At 36.3% G+C, this 20,502-nt stretch overlaps 1 protein-coding gene across 1 annotated transcript in view; it reads right to left on the bottom strand.

The window, feature by feature from the left end:
- Positions 1-20,502, bottom strand: part of LOC134541540 (uncharacterized) — a 120,155-nt gene that overhangs the window by 40,913 nt on the left and 58,740 nt on the right. The window contains exons 13-14 of the mRNA XM_063385058.1: positions 18,152-18,289; positions 5,942-6,087 (exon numbers count right to left, since the gene is read on the bottom strand). Of these exons, the coding sequence (XP_063241128.1) occupies positions 5,942-6,087; positions 18,152-18,289 (284 nt within the window). The remainder of the gene's footprint in view (positions 1-5,941; positions 6,088-18,151; positions 18,290-20,502) is intronic.

A 20,502-nucleotide genomic window follows, 5' to 3' on the forward strand; every position in this document is an offset into this window, starting at 1 on the left:
TTGCCAGACCTTGTAAAGTCTCCTACGGTACAACAAAGACGCGATAATTGTCGTACCATACACCAAATTAAACCTCCAAGGTAGATACCAGATTTAAATTATAGTGTCCTGAGTACCATAAATATTGGTGCATTTACAAGAACGTACGCACGTTTTGCAACACAGCGAGTCAACGACAGCACACGTCACGTACACAAATTAAAACATCATTTTCAAATACACGATGCAAATTTCTAGACATTATTGACACTGCTCATTCCAAAATATTATTTTAAATACTTGAAAAGAATGAAGAAAAAAAAGTGAATTTGATGAATAAAGTATAACAAAATAAGGACTTTTAAGGAACACCAGACAAAATAAGTACTTATAAGGGCCCTTAAAATGAATAGTAACAATTAAGGACTTTTTAAGGACTACTAAGGACCGTACGAACCCTGTACTATATCACCAAACAGTAATGGAAACAATTGTGCAAATAGATTCAAAACACTGCATATTTTTCATTTCAAACTTGTAAACAAAATATTAATTGTATTCTTTTCATCATATGCACCTTAATACCGAAATAATACACAAACATCATCAACAGTATTCAACAATACCACAAAACACGAAAACTCCATTGAGATGAGCATTAAAAGAATTAATAATGATAGTTTAAAGGGGCGACCGAAGACTACCATACTGGAAATCTACCATAATGGAAGTATTCCGCCTGGCCTCTTCAAAAAAGGCGGAAAAGTACCATAACGGAAAACTGCCATACGTTCAAAGGAAGAGACAGAATTCTACCATATTTTCTTATACACTACATGGAATGAGTACAGCTGATTTGCTCTCGAAGTAGTGTATAGAACACGTCGCTAGGTAGCGCTATTAACCTCCTAGCTGATTCTTAGGTTAACTTAAAAGGCTACAGATAGCGCTTCTGACGGTTACTTTCTGTAGTTCCAATCATAAATCAACTCAACAGATTGCGCACTAATAGACACAAATGTTTCTAATAATGGGTTATAGGAAGCAGCACTATATACTTATAACCGCAATCGGTAAAAATAAAAATCTGGCACTTTTCCATTATAGCACGAAATCTACGCAAACAAAAAAAAAGTCCAGCATGACTTAACGAAGTCTGTTTCAACTTCTGTAAACAACAGATGTGCCATTGGATACAGTTAGCCAAACATGGGGTGCGGGGGAGGGGGGGTGGGTGATGATGCATGCGCAGGTCTGACTACGCTATCTGCAGTTGTACAATCATCAACTATGGCAAGTTAAATTGCGGCTATGGAGTGCAAAGGACCAAATGTTTTTACGTCCACGCATATGCCGCCGTGCCGAACCGTTGTCGCCTGGCCACAGACCGGGCCGTAAAATCAGTTTAGCCAGTGGCAAGGAATTCACTCAAACAAAAGCAACGCCTATGCAGTCAGCTGCCGGTAACTGTACGTGCTTGATCACTCATAATTAGAGTCACCTGTTTTTCGCGATGTGCAAAATGGTGAAATTTTCGCAGAAACAAAACCTTTTTCGCGAAATTTGCTTATTTGCCAAAAATTCACGAAAAAGTATCGAAACGTATAGATTTGTGAGGATATATGTCGACCTTTTGCGATATATATCGAATTGTGTACCAATGATCGATATTTACATAACTACTAACTATTGGTTGTTACGAAGTTACAATCGATGTTTCAATGTCGCGTTGGTACAAAGAAATGAAAATAGAAAGTGATGTTCTGTTTACTTGCTTCTCACGCATATTGGAGTAGGTTTTCTTTTGAGCGCTCTAGTATAGATTATTAAAGAACTATGACCGTAAAATTGTATGTTAATTACTGGCAGTTAAGTTCACGTTCGTGAAAAATGGTTGTCACAGTATACAACCGTGCTAAAGAATTCGCGCATGAAGGATTTTATGTTTTTGACAAATTCAACAAAATTTTAATGTGAGAGTTTTGTAATGTCCGAATCGAGTGGGCAAGAAAAGATACGTGTGTGAAGCATATTCATGGGAGTGTCACCCATAAAAAGAATAAGGCGTGAGCACAGGAAATGAATGAAGCGGGCCCATCGTCAGGAATAAAACAAGTTTCGCTCACTGACATGGTATCCCGGGCAAAAAAAAGCCAAAGTTGACAAACAAGAATTTGTTTTGTCTACTGTTCGCGCATTCATGGGCGCGAATATCCCGTTGGAAAAAATTGATCACCCAAAATTACGAGATTGGATGAACAAGTTTATAGAAGGAAAGGAAGAAAGGATGAAGGAAGATGTTCGAGATAGACTGGTTTCTATATTATGTGATGAAACTACAGACAGAAAAGGCCAATGTGTATTTATGGTGCTCATTAAAGTACTCACATGTGGTGACAGTTCCCTTCAAAAACTGTACGTAGGTGGAGTGAAAGTTTTTCAGAATGCTAATGCAACAGAGTGCTCTCAAGCTATTGTTTCTGTAATTCAGAAACTACATACGTATTTTGTATGACAATATACAGTAGAACCCTGTTATACTGTTCCTGCATATAATGTTTTCCTGCTGATAATGTCATATTTTTAAAGTCCCAATATTTCCCCCATAAGGACAATGTATTTATTTCCTGCATATAATATTCATAAATACATAGTGTAATTTCCTGCTTATAATGTTTGCTTTCTAACATTCAATAAATGGGGAAAAAATGTTTTAAAACCAAAATATTCCAACACTTACGATAAAAAGTTTCCTTTATGTATGTTTATGTTTACAATCACTGCCATACAATACATGAAGTTTTTTAAAATACAATTTTATGCAATATACTGAAGGTACACAATGTTCATAGTTAAGTGTCAGTGGGCACCCTTAGTCAACTCTTCTCTTCCTTGCCATTCCAGTGGGTATTCAGATGCACGTACATAGTCCTACGATATTTAAGTTGCCAACCACTGAGCGAGGGCATAACTAAAAGTGTTTTCTATTGCTTACAAATAATTTTTTTCTTCATTCATACGTAGGAATCCCAAAATTAAACATTTTCAGGTGGCGAAGGAGTAGACGTTCGCACTATTAATGTTTTCATCATGAATCGTGAGACTCTTTTACAAAAAATGTGGCATTGTATCTTTAAAAACAAACAAAATTTAACCAGGGAACAAGACGAAGTTGAAAAATTGTTGGCTTGTTTCATAAAATTCATGCATCAAGTATCTTATCTTTGGTTTTAGCATTAAATTTGTTTACATAGCTTGGTGAGTCCATTGGTACAAAGCTCGAACATTGTTAAGTGCTAAATTGAGATTTCCTGCTTATAACGTTTTCCTGCTTATAATGTTTTTTTCTTGTGCTCCCTTGAAAAACATTATAACAGGGTTCTAATGTAGTTTCAATTACATCAGATTCTGCTCGGTACATGAGTAAATGTATCAATGCAATTAGAGTGTTAGTTTCTGAGGGACTCTTGCACACACAATGTTGGGTGCATAAAATTAACTTGGTAGCAAATTTGTGGGTAATGAACTGAAAGAGCTCAATGAGTGTGTGAGGCAAACAAAACATCTTTTCTTGAACACACGCAAAAGAAAACATGCATCATTTCTCCGACAAAAATACCCTGATCAACCTGAAAAGGTAAAACTGTTCCCAATGCCAGTTATCACTCGGTGGAACTCTTGGTTTAGAAGTGTTGATTACCTGAAAGATTACTTGTGTGACATTGTCGAGTTTGTCCACACTTCCCAGGATGACAATTCATCACCACAAGTGAAAGTGATCCAGTGTCAAGCTGTATTTATTGTCGAACACTTCAGCAAATGTTGCAATTTACTGCAACTATTAGAAAACTCTTTAATTCCTCTTGCTCATACACTTGAGTCAAAACTAAATGATATGTCCAAACTGTTTACTTTGCTCTCTGGTGGTTTTTTTTTCCAAAGCACATCAGAACTACTGGAGACCATACCCAAGCAATTCAGGGATGGTTTGTCATCCCAGTTCAAATCTGTTTCTGTAAAGTGCCTGAACAAACTATCAGGTCTCAGGGAAAATGACACTGCAAAAACATTCATCTCAGCCATTGGAACACTTTTTGGTCCATGGAATGTTATTAAAAGTGTTCCTTGTGACATTTCTTGCTTGATAAAGTGTGTGCCCATTTTAGAACTTGCTTCAAACCAGTATATTGAAGCGTACAGTGTGTTCAGAGATACCATTAAAAAAGAAGCTGAGAGTGGGATTGATGTAGATGTTTTGAATATTTTGTTGTCATTGAAGTGTGATTTTCAGTGTTTTGTTGTGTGTGCTGTAAACGCTTTGTGGATTCCCATTAGCCATTAGTAATGTGGATTGTGAAAGAGGATTCTCATCTTATGGAAATATTATGTCAGACAAAAGAACCTGCATCACAGCAGAAAATATGGAATTAATGGCTGCAATGGCTTTCCCATCAAGCTAGATAAGAGTAGTCAATATTTCTAGAAAAATCTCAAACCTAAACATTTTTTTATATGCAGAGCATTTCCAACTAAAAAATATATAAACATATTTTTTTCCAAAGTCTATTTTCAATTTTTAAAACACTATTACTTAACAAAACTGCCGAAAAGCGCCAAAAAAAGTTTTAAAAATGTCGAAAATATTATTGAAATTCACTTTAAAATCGACAAAAAATACACCAAAATCAACAAGAAAAAATGACGATTTTTTTTTTTTTTTACTTTTCACCGTAAACAGGTGACTCTACTCATAATGTATAATGATCAAATATTTGAGACAAAACTAAAAGTAATACAGCGTGCAAATTGTCATGAAGGCCACACTTATGTTGGAGCACTTTAGTTTTAAGCAAGTCAGTTGTGTGCACAATCATACGAAATAAGGACTCTTATCAAAAGTTTATATAAGTCTGATGCTGTTGGTTGTACTAGCGGGAATATATTTGACATTAGATACCGGAGCAGAAATGAACAGATGATTCACATGGAAAAGGCTGTTAAATGAGTGTTGCAATAAAAAAAATAATCATTGGCCAGACAGGATTGGTATGAACCAGGTGGTGATACTTGAATAAGCACTTTAATTTTTGAAAAATTAAAATGTAATCATCCGGACAGTAATATCGGTTTCCCTGTCAGAAAAGGATGGTTTGGAAAGGTACGTGATGTGAGTTTAAGGTCACGCCCGGTCGGGCAAGTCAGCCAGCCCATTGACGATAAAGTATTCGTATCTCCCGTTACGAGGTGTCTTATTAGTCATACAAAGTGCGATGGGAGGCACATAAAGATAAATGGTGTGACATATTTATAGTTGAGTGTTATTCTACGCATTTATATTATGTAAAGTATATTTTCCTACACAATTTTGGAACACATAAAATAAATTAGCCTTGCTATTTATGGAAACTAATGCTTCAGAATACGCAATTTCGAATAACACGAGCATTTTTAGGAATGAATTAGTGAGGAATAGGTGAACTTTGAAATCTACCTAAGCCGATAGTTTGTGCCAAAAGGAATTTTTTTTAATTGAGGTCTTCACAGATGTGCAATTTTTGAATATGTAGGTAATCAATTAACATGATTTCCTTTTATTTCAGTTACATTGATGTAACTGTGATGTCATTAAGTTTATAATCAATTTGCAGTTGTATACTTGTATTTTAACCCTATCCATATGTCAATATATACATAGTATTTTCAAATCATACACAAGATCCATGGCAACAGATATTCTACCACATGGAACAAGTTAACAATTTTTTTCTATTTGGTATTCACTTTATCTCACGTAAAATTTTACTGTACATAAAAACTGAATACACATTAAAAAATAATGGAAATGTTCTAAGAATGAAATTTCACATCTCAAATAAGTTAAAATTTACTGATATGTTCTGCAAGAATCAAACAACTAGAATAATTTTAAAAAATATAAAAATAAAAATCATATTATTCTTACCTGTACCTGTTCCCAGTAGCACTGACATTAAACAATTTAAGAAGTGCACCTTCCTTTAGAATTGACTGCACATCCTCCGAAGCACGCCAAACTGACAATGTCGCATATTTTTCGGACTCCGGATTGATGGCATCAGTGCAACGTACCTGTGAGTGCCAGTCCAAGTAGTGTCAATACCAATAGTGTCAATTTCTACAATGCAGAACAAACATAAACATTCTTACATGGGAAGGGGTGGGGAAAGAGGGGGTAAGGCAGAAAGTATGCCAAAACTGACTGCTAGTCACTGTTATTGTGGGGCTAAATATTCACAGACCTGCACCCAAGTCTGCCCCCCTCTCTACCCTTTTAGAAACCCTCCTATTCCCATACTACTAAACAAAAAAGATAAATAAAAAGACTACTATGTATTTTGTTTCCCTTCTCATCTATTGCATTTTTTTTAAACATCTCTTCCCTCAAGAGGAAAAAGGCAGTAAACTACTCTTTCTTGTCAATTCCTTCTATGAAAGCTAACAGGCACCATTACAATCAGTGAGAAACTCGTGCCTGGCTGGACGGATAATAAACTTTGCACTTCAAAACAACACCAATGGCTACAGTTTTGTCATAGGATATTGCATTTGAAAGCATGGGAATTCTTACGCAAATACAATAATGTTCAGGGACAGTTGTATCATAAAAACCTGTCAAGATAGACATGTGAATACAAAGTAAGGTGAACTATGGACTTTTACAACACTAGCCAGCCACGTCCCTTCCCACCTGGCTAGGTAGGTGCCGGGCAGACAGTACACTTAGTATAATGGCGCAGTCACAATGTTTCACTGCTGAAACAATTTATATATACTCATGATTAGAGCGGTACCAATTCAAAAAAATTTGCCGATATGCCGATACAACTGCTGTAAATTCACAGATTCCGAACTGATACAGGAGAAAACATATATTAGTTAAAATATTTTTATAAATTTACTAAATTACCCAAAATAACACATTCTAAGAAAAGCATGCAATGCAAAATGCACATGTTTTTTAGTTTATGAACAGAACATAGTCTCTTATTTAGTAACTTATATTTTTAGCTTGTTTTCATTTGTTTTGTTTGTTGATGACTGGTTAGTTGCTCATTGAAACATGAATTTACTATTGGAGGCTGGAAAATATAAGTATTTAATAATAGGTAAAAATACTAAGTTTAAAAAATTAATTTAAAATGTGCAAAATTGCTAGCCTTTTATGAGTTTACAATTCAAGAACTGGAATTCCAATACCATCTTAAGGGCACGGTTCACGTATGAAAAATCATCACTCTTTCAAATTTTAATTCTACTGTTACAGGATGATAGTGGAGGCCGAAGTGATGTTCCTAGCCACTCTACTAGCTTGTATATGAACGGGGGTAGCTGCTAGAAGCGGTCATTCGAGGAGAGAGAGAGTCAGACGTGGAGGATGTATCACTCTGTTCTTTGACCTTGAATCGTACGCTCGCGAGTGGTTGGTTGTTTCCCCTCTCCCCTTACCCTCATCGTCCCGCTACCTGCTTACAGTGTTGCCACATTTTCCGGGAACTTAGTCACCCTGGGAGAGCAGCTGAGAATGAACTCCCAGCCGCCGGACAAGTGTCCCATGGAACGGCACAGTGGCATGGCTCGTTCTTTCCTTGTTTGGTACACGCTTTACACAAGTCCGCTCAGTTACGATATAGGTATACATACATCTCCCACAGCTTCATTGATACAGTAGCCCAGTAACAAGGTTTCAAGTAAGCCTAGTTTGTATACATGTATGAAGACAAAATAGTATTCTACGTATGTCATTAAACACACAAAAAAAATTTACCTAAATTACCACACACTATTTCATACGGGGATGTTAGATTTCTAGATTTCTTGAAAAGTAGGCATTCTTTATACATGAGTAGGTCCACGATTTTTAAAACGAAAAGAATTTTTCCCCGGTGTGTTTCAGTGCCTTACGCGCACTTCTGCAGGTCTGCTTCATAGTAATTTACAGCGTATTAATGAAGTGACGTCTGTTGTATGTTTGTGCCAATCGCTACGACACTACAGGTCTGTAATTTGCGGGCAGAACCATAAGAAACGTACAACATGTACACGCATCAGTCATTGTAAGAAACTGGAGTGAAACTCTTTAAGCAAAAAAAATTGTGGCCCTGTGAGTTACGGCCACACCTCAAGACGGCCGTGGCCTCTAGTAAGAAACCATCATCCCAGCACCAACATTATCCTTGGCTTGTTCTATGAAACGTGTCATTCTAAATGTTTACTCATTCTCGACAGAACTTGTTTATTGTGTGCTCAATGTATGAACTTCTGCAATATTTTGCAGATTTACAACGTTATAAAAAATAGATATTTTACACTTTACCGAAATATACTTAGTTATTCGAAGATACTTAAATCGTCACATGAATGTGTTCCTGCACACACACAAAACTAACCACGTGGTCTAATAATAAATGATCAGAATGGCAACTAACACAACCACTCTTGTTAAGTTTGATGGCAATGGTGAGGATGATTTGCAGTGGGGTTTTAGTAGCACTAGAATTGCCTTAGACTACTGATATGAGAAATAACATAAAATCACGACAATTACAAGAAATGACAGACCACTAACTAGGGTTCTGCGAATATTCGAAATTTCCGAATTCGAGTTCGAATTTTTTGATATTCGATTCGTCAATTTGAATTGAATTCATTTTACATTAATTCGACTTGCAAAATCTGGCCCGGATGCACAAATATAAGACATCCCCTTCCCCCATTTTTAAAATAAATGTAAATGGACGATTACATCTTCCACTTACAAAAAATTATACATCGAAACCCCGTATTTACGTTACCGTTATTTACGTTTTCACGTTATTTGAACCATTTTATTTCTGTCCCGTTTTAACCTCATTTGATGTAATGCAGGGTTGCAACAACAGGGGGAGCAAGGGTTTTTGCCGCCCCCCCCTTCCCACTGCAACCTTGAATTGGGGGCAAACGGGGGCAAAGAAAGTGCTGTGTAATCAATTTTTAGATAATAAAACTGCTTAAATAGCACCATTTTCCACCTTGAAATACAAATTTTCCCGGGGGAGGACCCCTGGACCCCCGCTTCAATAGGAGGGAACAATTATTCTTTATAAAAAGGTATATTGCCCCTCCTTTGGAAATTTAGTTGTTGCGCCCCTGATGTAATGCAATGAATTCCCGTTGTTTACAACGCGCCTATTGCTTTACGCAGTTTACGCCATTCCTTCTGATAAAACTGCTTACTAACTTAATTAATCCTATTACAAAGTAATTGGATATGTAAATCGTGATTTAAAAACGTTTTTAAAAGTTATAAACTTCATCTTTAACGTCTCTGGAGTCGCTTTATACCGCTTATAAAAACGTAAGCACCGCCAGTTTGGTTGTGTTGATTCCTGTATTCCTGTATAGAGCGCGCGCACGTAGTTGAAAATTGATATCGATAGCTCGCAGACTGCATGCACGCACGCGCTCTGTCAGGAACCGAGTTAACCCGCACGATCGTTATGTGTATAGTTACAAATCACGTTCTTGTTACGGGTTTCTTATTTTTTTTTACGTTGAATAAAATGGTTTTATTGCATCACTCATTAATTTAAATTATTTAGCGTGCTTTCGCAAAGTCTACATTTTAAATAAACGTACTTTCCATGAATAGGTTTTGTTTTCATAGATTACTTTACATTTTTTTTTTGCATAATAGTATTCTCCGTTCACTCTTACCTGAGTTTTGGAATAAACAAAACCCTCTTGTAAACACACATTTTCATTGGCTGCCGGCCGCCGCGCACATTATTCGTGCACAAGAAATAGTCCCTTGGTTACGTACCATTTGTAAGTATTTTTACACTGCCTTTTTTATAACAATTGTGTTATATAGCATTATAGCATTTCACCATTAATATCCAATACAGTTTAATGTGTCAGCAAGTATTTACTTACAATTATGTTAGCAGACGCCGTGTGGAGTGTACAGTTGATGCCCGGTGCACAGTTGTATTTCGGTTTCGCGCGCGCACGGTCTGTTATGGCTGGTGCCAAACCGAGTTTTGTAAAGCACAGAACGGGAAAGCCTTTGAAAAGTGCACAGAAAACTATTGTGTTGAATGTTTTTAAAACATTTTCAGAAAAATATCCGGATTGTCGTGTGAACGATATTGCGAGAGGTGGCAAGTGAGAGAGTTTTCTCTACAGTAGGCAACATACTAGTTACCAGCCGCAGAGAATTGTTGTTGCCGCACCATGTCGATGAACTTACCTTTCTCCATGACAATTTGAAATGATTTGCGAAGTGATTTATGTTAGTGCTATAACATTTAATTTTTAATTTTTTTTTTTTTAATTTTTGAGAATCTGGTCGTGCTTCTTCAATATAGTCTCACTTTAATTTTAGTTACTTGATTTAAAATGTGAATTATGTGACAAGTTTTTCAAAGGTGGTACGTTAAAATTTTTTTAATTATCTATGTTATTTTAATAAATATTCTCAAATTCGATTCGAAAAAAATTTGAAACTCGTGAATTATTTTGAAATTCAATTTGAATTCAATTCGAACTGAAAAAACACAATTCGCAGATGTCTACCACTAACTATACACTGTAGCGAAAAAATATACTAAAATACTGTCGATTCGTTTGAGGACGGAAGTAGGAGACTTATTCAGAGTTATTCAATAGATTTTGTTTTCTTTGGGCTCGAATATTCTATAAATGAGTTATTTCTGCAATTAAAACCTATTTGAGTCATTTTTTGTTTCAAGGTTCTAAGTAAATATTAGTGATGGCCCGATATCCAAAAACCTGATACCCATACCGATTCCGATATTTCCAAATTTACCGATCCGATACCAGATACCCGATATTCCGTTCTGGAGTATTGTTAGAGACAATAATGAAAATTGTTAAATATTAATAAAACATACTTATGTGAATGTATATTATTTTTATTAATTGTAAAATATTGTAAATTCACATTAAATGAAAGCTAATAATGAAATTATCATAATGGCCTACAAATAAGCTCTCTAAATTAAAATTCACGAGTCACTGCATGTACTTAGTCCAGTGTCTCAACTATAATCTACGAAAAATACCGTCCAAAAAACATCAAACTTTTGTACCCTTTGTAATATTTCATCACAGTACACGACACGCTAGAAAGGAAGGTCTTCAATTAGCAAATTTTGTGACCATTGTTCAAGTGTATCACTCCATTTATTGGTGCGAAAACACGTTAAAAATACGTGAAAAATAATTTCAATACAACTTTGAAGCGTACTGCAGAGTTTATAAAACCACACATCTTTATTTATGTTGTTGGCAATGCACTCAACATAGCCAACATAATACCTTTGCTGCAACTTGCCCTACTTAAACACGTTTCATATTTTAGCTTTTGTAAAACTTACGTAACGTCTTTGTATAGAACAGCAGTTGGCGACCAGGAAACGACACAGAAAGAAAATGCCTGTTATATCAAGCAGGAACTTTATTCTTCTTCATGTTTACTTACGGCCACACCACTTATTAAATTAAATATTGTAATTATTTTTGTTTATATTTTCAATTTATGTTTACTTAGTGAACTTCGAAAATTCATCAAGCGAAAAAATTTTGTGAATATCTGAAACGAATAAATATGCACTAATGACTGTGATTTGTGTACACATGGAAGAATTGTACCGTCGGGATGCATTGCAGTATCAGAAAGAAGAAATAGGCTTGAAATTGTTTCAGTGGAAAATATGTTTGGAATTACTAGGTAATATGGTGACGTGAAGAAAGATAAATTACGCCCGTGGAAAATAAGCTTGGAATTACGGTTAACGTTATGTGAGAAGTATTATTGGCAAAAGCAAACATCGGTTGTCAAAATATCGCAAGTAATTACCGATGTCCGATATTGAAAAATGTGCCGATATTACCGATCTCCGATATCGAATATTGACTATCGGGCCATCACTAGTCAATATGCATAACATAAAATGCAGGGATGTAGCTAGGAAAATGTGAGTGTGGGTTGCCTGCAAAAAAATGGCGACACAGCAAATTAAATACCACAACTTTAACGTCAATTGTTTTAGGAAAAACAACACCCCCGTTTAAATTTAACCAAATTTTCTCAACCATCGTTAACGTTCACTTCTATTTCAAGCGAATTCTTCTGTTCTTCTGTGCTGCCCAATGCTGAACTGCAGTTTTAAATGGGTAGTCTTGGACATCTGGACCTTCCAGCGAAATGCGAAGCAGGGAATCAAGCGCGAACTCACTCAGTCTGTTTCTCAAGTCAGTTTTTATGAGCTTCATTTGAGAGAAATCTCTCTCACAGTCAGCTGTGTGAAGTGGAATGACTCTGTACACTTGTGCGAGTTTGGCTATATTTGGAAACAAACTGCCAATTGTTTTGTCAGTGCAAAGAAAGTGGACCACTTCTGTACAAGTCCTTTTCCTGTGGTTATCAGCCATGTATTGCTTGATTTCACACCATTCTTGTAGGCAAAGTCTTGATTCTAATCCAAATCTTGCAGACAACAGTTTTATAGCTTCTGTTCCATACACATCAAAGCGATGGTCATGAGGAGATGGAAGATGTGTAGGGTTAAAAATGGAAAAACATGTTAGAATGTCACAATCAGTAAATCTGACTTGAATGTTTTCAATTAGTGTTTGGAGGTACTGTAATTTAATGTTCTTGAAATGAGCAGCATTTGTTGGCTTGGTGTGAACTGAGACACCTTTACTTGCACACATTTCCAAATATGATGCAATTTCCCTCTCATTTAATCCTTCAAAATCTTTCAGTCTCTGAAGTTTGTTGATGGTTGAATCTACAAAAGACTTCACAATACTCAAATCAGCATTTTCCTGTTGAAATATTTTAGAAAGACGGTTCATGATGGGTAATACGTCACACATTAACAACAGTGTTGCAATGAATGAGAATTCAGTCACATAAGAACACAGACCCCGAGCCCTTGCATCATTTCTTTCTTCACATTCCCTTTCAAGACTAAGTACAACACTTGGATAAATATCTTTCATCCGAAGTACACATTCTCCATAGCTCAACCACCTTGTATGACTAGGCTGCTTGACCTTGCCTTGTGGATCTTGAGGAAATAGACACTGTAATTCATGCAGGCCAGCACTTCTGACAGAGCTGTTTTGGTAAAAGTCAAATACCTGCCTCATAATGTCACAGAATTTTTTTATTCCAAGGGTCTTTTCAGCAGCTTGCGATACAGCCAGATTCAACCTGTGGCCTGCACAGTGTACACCAACAGCTTCACATACATTTTCTACACCTAGCTGTTGCTGAATTTCTACCTGTTTCTCTCTTATCTTTTTAACTGCCCCATTATGTTTACCTGTAAGAACAGGTGCACCATCTGTTCCAATACCACACAGCTTTGAGAAACATAGATCACTATCATGCAAATATGATATAACAGCATTTGAAATGTTAACAGAGTTCACGGCAACACCTTGCAAATTTGAGGTACAATTTTTTTTACCACTAAGGCCACTATTTCCTAAGTCACTGAGAATGTCAACAATTTTCAGGAAACTGCTTTGCAGGACACCTTCACTGTCAACATAACGTGCATGAATGACTAATTGTTCAACTACAGCTGAATCTGTAGTCTCATCAATTTCAATTGAGAAGAATGGTGCATTTTGTAACTTGCCCAAGATCTCATTTTCTATCACAGTGGATAAACTAATTACCATATCTTGAATGGATGTTCTACTACAGTAATTAGCATTTTTTGCTACACGAATTGTGTCTTTGATGGGAACACCAAGAAAGCATGCCAAGTCCAAAATAGGCTCAAAGTTTGTTGTATGAGGAATTTTCTTTTTGCACAAGAAGTATAGACATGCAAACGCTTTCATGAGATCTTCCTCACACATGCTTGGCTGTATTTTGTCACTGATGGGACCATGAAGGCTGGCTTGCAATTCAAGTTTAAGTGAATCAATATGTGCAGCACAATTTTCGTGTCGAACAACACTTTCCAATCGCAAACGAGTGCATGGGGATTTTGTCCAAGTATCTCTATCAAAAGGAGTTTTGTTAAATTTTTGACACAGCAAGCAGAACATACCTTTAGAATCTGTGTTGTAAACCAACCATGCTCTGTTAGTTTTCCACTCTCGCCTAAATGTGACTGCTTGTTTTCGTCCCACTGCAACTGCAGAACTAGTTGAGGGTGTTAGTGTGCTTGCTGGTAGCTGGTCTTCTGTAGATACACCCACAACACTTGATGAGCTAGTTGATGGCACTGGTGGCTGGTCTTCAATAGGTGCAGTGTTTGTCACAAGGCACTTGTTTTCTAACTCTGATACTTTATAATTTGATTTGGTAGTCTCTTCAGAATGAACATTCTCACTGTCCAGAAAAATTTCCCGTTTTTTTCTTGGTTGTGAAACGAAAAACTTTGTAATTGTCTGATTTCTTTTCCCATTGTTAGACATGTTTACACTACTGTAAAAGAAAGCCCTTTGTGAATATCTTAAAATAAATACAGAACCGACAATGTTATTACTAAAACTAATGGCTTATTTATGTTAGTTTTCTCACAAAAGTTTTATTACAGTAAAACCTCTTTATAACAAAATTGAAGGGATTAAATTTTGGCATGTTTGTTATAAAGGAGTTCTTTATAAAGGGGTCATTTTTTTTTATCCAAAATCTCGAAAAAGTTTGTTTTTTGACAAATTTAATAAGGTATCAATAATAGGAATTTTGAAATACAGTAAACGATCCAAGACAAACACAATAGCCTACATACTGTACACATCAATCATAAAAAATAATAACATGGTACAATTGCAAGAGAATAACTTACAATTAGGCCCTAGCAAATAATATCAACATTTCACAATAAAAACAGAAAATTAATTGATTTGATTAATAAGGACAATCGGCACTGACCCATTAATATGTAATTCTGTACAGGTTACTGTACAATGCAGAAAATATACATCTACTTTTCTGAAAAGTAGTCCCGAATTGAAGTTTGCTTACAGCTGCTGATTTTCATTTCTTGTACAACTGCACACTCTACCTGGCGTAGTGATTTCAAGCTTGACTGATTGTTCGAACAATCTGACGTCAAAAGGAATCTTTCGAGTACGTCAAGAGCAGAATACACATCTTTTCTTGATGGTCTGGTCACTTCAGCTTCAATCTCTTCACCTTCTTCATCTTGTTCATTATCCTTGCAATTTGGTTGAGTTTCATCTGTGGAAGATGAGCTTGTGATGACTGCACTGTCAACCTCAACAAAATCTTCAAATGTAGCACCTGCTGCATTGTTGGTAACATGCTTCCACTCATCCTCATCAACATGTTCAAGTGTTTCATCATCTATTTCATTAGGGCTAGCTTGAAAGCCTGCTCTCTGGAAGCATTTGGCAATGGAAGTTGCTTCAATGCTGCTCCATGCCATACATATGCGTTGCATTGCCTGTAGTATGTTCCACTTCATGTTTTCTGTATCTTGACATTCCATTTTTCTGATGAGGTAATGCACAAGTTGGCGACGGAAAATCCTCTTTACCTGCGATATCACACCTTGATCCATTGGCTGGAGCTTGCTAGTGGTGTTTGGTGGGAAGTAAACCACTTTTACATTTCTCAGTTGTATTCCTTCCACTCTGTGTGCAGAGCAGTTGTTATCTCTAAATCATCAGATGCGCGGCGGCAAACGAGCCAGGCTAGGCGGCATGGAGTGTTTGACCTTGTCTTTGTCCCTCCAACGTAAGGAAAGAGGGGGAGGAATGGTTGCCTAGCAACGTAGAGACTTGGGGTGGGAAGGAAGTAGCAGAGAGCTTCTCTGCAGCGGCACATCACACGCAGCAAGACTGTCTAAAAATAGCTCATCCCCCTTCCATATTCACTCCTCCAGCTCCGGCCAGGCGGCAAAAACTGCTTAGCGCAACAAGGAGATAACATTCCTTGCCATACATCCAGGAAGAGAGATATGGTTTTTAGATAAAATTAGTGTGGGTCGGCGATTTCCGAGTGTGGGTTTCACCGCCCCATGCCGCCCCATGCCGCCCCATGTGGCTACATCCCTGAAATGATAACAATTCTAAAACTAAAGGCAACTACATCCCATTCGGAATTACTAAAATTACTTTTCAATATTATTTTCTTTTGTTTAAGTTTCTACCTGACACAGTATAACTTATATAAATTTTATCACATTTCGAAACTCAAATCATGAAGTCAAACGAATACACGTACACAATCGAATTGGCTTCAGTCTCATGTTGCCGCAAACTCCTCACCCTGAGGCCATTGCAAGGAACATATCAAAATTTTAAGTTGCGATGTTATGATCTACCGGTAAAATACAAACAGTAATTTTCAAAACATGTTACAAAGTCCTAGATGGCTATTGTATCGTTTCTCCGTGTTGTCGTTCTCAGCAAAATACCCTTCTATTCTAGAAATCTTTTAGTGGTCATCACTTAGCAAGAAGAATTTTTACGTGGGCCGTTTATCAAAACAGTTCTATACAAAACAGTACAATATTACATGTTCTAAATTAATTTTTTTGAAAAAAGTGATCCAGTTTTGTTTGCTTGGAGTTCTTCTCAGTTTGCTTCATTATGAAATTTTCAATGAGCCAGACACTTTGCCAAATGTTGTCTGGCACGTTTGCAGTTCCTTGAACGAAGTCCCGCAGCCCTTCCAGATGCACTAAGGCATCAGAACAGGTTTGTTTTGATGGTGCTCTTGGTTCACTTTCCTCATCCTCTTCATCTTCATCATATTCTACTGCAATCACATTTCTGTTGCTGCTGCTTGCGATTGCTTCAGCACTCTGAGGCTCACAAGGCAGAACGTCACTGTCAGCTTCAACATAATCATCAAAACTACAAGTGATTCGTTGTTTGCTTTGCAAACATTTCCATGCATTATTGCACGCACCCTCATCGCCACCATCACCCTCATCAGTTGGGGCTACAGTGTCACCTCCAAAGTCTGCCTTCTTGAAGCAGTTGGCAATGATGGTTGGGTCCAACGAATCCCAAAAAGCCGCAAGGAAATGCAGGACCCTAAAACGCCCAAATATCTCAACCATGCCCTTAACGCGTGCATTGGCGACAATTTACAGTACCAAACATTTATACGGAAATGTGTTTCATGTGATCACTTTTCACTGGAAACAGTAAATGTAATTTACTTTATGTGAAGTCCTATATTATTGATTAATTTTTTTATTCATTTTTAACCACTTTACATAAGTTAGATAAAAAATGCCTCCATCATGATATTACGAACAATTCTTTGCAGTTCAAGTAGTTGGTATTTTCTGTTGTTTGTAGTGGTAGCCATGCTCTAAATAAAGCAAGTTTTTATTCTTATCTAACTTTAGTGTGCTGGTGTATTAGATTCAAGAACATTATTAAAACATAGGATGTTTAAGTTTGATACTTACGGCTGGCAAACGTAGTTAAGAAATGATGAGAGTTCAAAGTATATAGTAGTACGAAAAGTGAAAAGGGTACTGGTGATTTTTTAGGTTATGACAGGCACTTTCATTTTTCAATAACATCGGCCAAAAATTAACAAGCGTATCATGAATCGGCAGAAACGCCAATTCAACTAAATATCGGAAAAATTGGCTTCCACGAATTCGTATCGGCATAGCTCTACTCATGATGTTAAATTTAGTAACCTCCACAAGGGGCTAGTTACTATGCACATATTCAACTGCAAAGTACCACGCTTAAATATTATTTTTTCACCTGAAGTACAAAATTTGCTTAATGATTGCACAAAAAATTTTTTAACTATAATAGACATAACATGTGCAAATCGTATGCAAATAAATACGCTAGTATTAACCTCCTAACAAGACAAACATAACAATTAACCACCTTTAAAATGGCTTTTTTTTACAAAGTTAATCTGAACCCTTTAAAATATGGCTAAGTATTTACTTCATATCAATGAAACTTGAAAACATGTATTAAACCACTCATCCTAACAGCTGTCAGAATGGCTGTAAACCACATATGACAGTCAGAAATGTATTCCAAGTGTTCAAATTATCTGGACCTTACTATAATAAAGAGTACTCAGATGAATAACGTACACGCACACTACCGCAATGGTGTAAGGGAATCTCAATTAAACTCTTACTTTAAGAAGTGGCACTACATTCCTTGTGATGTCTTGCAGGTGGGCTTGCATCCTTGATTCCAGTTCTCGTCTCATTTCTTCATTACGCTTCTCTTGGTACGACATCACAGCCTCTAGCTGTTCTGTGCTCAACAGGGTCTGTACACAGAGACAGTGGCAACTTCAAAACTAAACCCTCTATTTTCAACTTTGGAAAATTTGCACTGCAGTACAATAAAGGTTTATTTAAATAAGCATTCACTTACATTTGTTACAATACAAGGACAACTTATAAAAACTTCAATAAAAGATTTAATTGACATTTTTGAAAAAAAAAAAAAAAAAAAAAAAACATACTGTATTGTATCCTTATTTAAATTGCGATGTTAAAAGCATAAAGTTACAAATATACTGGAACTTTAAATGCTATCCTCTTCATCAGTCTCGGGAAGTTCATCAGGTGTGGTTACTTTTTGTGGCAATGTCAAGAACTCTTCAAGGTAGGGAGGAGGAATAACACCACTAAGACAAAGGTCCTTTAAGAGTGGGATAAATAGCTACTAGAAATTCCAGTTGCTTGAAGCGTAACATGTGCGCCTGATATTGTACATTAGACCGATATTGCTCTCAGTCCCTCACGATAGGCGACACTTCTCAGTCCCACGATAAGGACCGAAAGGGGTGGGGTGGCACTGCGAGGCAGTCTGATTTAGTTTTCCTTGCTGTCGCTGTGTTAGCTCGGGATATATGAATGGATGTTCATTTATAAATGGCGAAAACAAACTCACGTTTTGTAAAAGGTAATGCTCGTGGTAAATTACATTTGTCTGTGCGAAGAAAACGGAATAGAGGTAAAAATCTAGCAAATTGGATAGAGAAAAATAAGTAAGTACACAAATTATTTATAGTATTCATGGGTAGTTTCCAGTGTATAGGTTCAGGCAGTGTTATTAATAAAAACATGTGTTTTTTCCTTGATTTAAGGTTAAAGGAAAGCACAAAGACTGAAGAAAGTATGCCAATTGCTGAAACTACATCTGAGAATGCTAAAAGCAAGAAGAAATTACGTTATGAATAGTTTATATTGTGTATTTTATTTTGTAATAAAGGAAAAACCTTTTTACTTCAGTAACTACTATTCATGAAATATACATGTGTTATATATGTGATACATTATATATAAAATACATTTTAGTGTTAAATGTGATAAAAACAAGAGATACTTTTATATGCTACGTAATTAAACAACATGATAGGTTTGAAAACTTGTGATATTTTTATGTATATTATCAATTTGTATGTAACCGTGAGGTAAACTATTGTAACTTATGTATTTTGTTTACAAATCAGCTTTACAGTTTTGTGTAATTATTCGTATTTTGTGCTGTGCTTAAAGTGTTGGAACTGCAAAATCTGTAAAACTTATCCCCAATAAATGCCTTGCAAAGTAATATCCCACGGTATATTTAGTTCATTTAATTTTTATACAACTATTATTATTTGGTTGAAAATAATATGTATGCCAAGTAACCTAAAAATTATTAATTGTATGTATATCCATAATCCAGTTAAATATTTGTAAATAAACGGTACTATAAAATATATATGTGCAAAGAATACTCTAAGAATAATGTAAATGAGGTGGACGCGAATGCAATGACAAGAGAAATGCAGAGTAACCCGACAAGACATGTGTTATCGAAAACCAGACCTTCCTCTACACCACTTCCACACATTCGCAACAAGGCGCAGATAACAGCGGAACCCGACCACTCTAATGGCGAGGATTATCTACAGCGCTCGGGTCTTGCTGAGGGGATGGAATAAAAGTGTCCTATCTACAAACAGTGAAGTGGCAAATTTTCAGCTCAAACATGAATGTCGAGTGACTTACACGTTTGCAAGTAATTCACAATTGTATGAAGATAATTATTTCCAAAAATCATATACTATACTATACTATACTATAGAATGTTACATGTAAATCGTTCAGTTTTTACGTTTTTGTTATTCCGATTACTTTATTTTCTGTAAGTTGTCAAATTTTCGCTAATATAAACATTTTTACTAATTAATTTTGCTTATTAATAACAACATTAACCACATTCTGACAACTGGGATCAGTCATTATACCTTTCCTCAATGATGTGTAAAAATCTCATTCATCTGCATTAACTGGTTTGACCTCTACTTGCCGTCGCATTGACCACTAAAACAGTTCTAAATGAAGCCCTTTATCGCCCTCTTAAGTCCTCCTCCTTGTACTTAGGTACGGCGATTGGTAAACGTGACTTGTAGAGTCTTGGTGGCTTTGTGTTGGACTCAGAAGGTCTTTCCCGCAGTCTTCCCCAGAAGTCTTTAACTTCTATCAC

This window comes from Bacillus rossius, chromosome 1 (genome assembly GCF_032445375.1).
Source record: "Bacillus rossius redtenbacheri isolate Brsri chromosome 1, Brsri_v3, whole genome shotgun sequence".
Lineage (NCBI taxonomy): Eukaryota > Metazoa > Arthropoda > Insecta > Phasmatodea > Bacillidae > Bacillus > Bacillus rossius.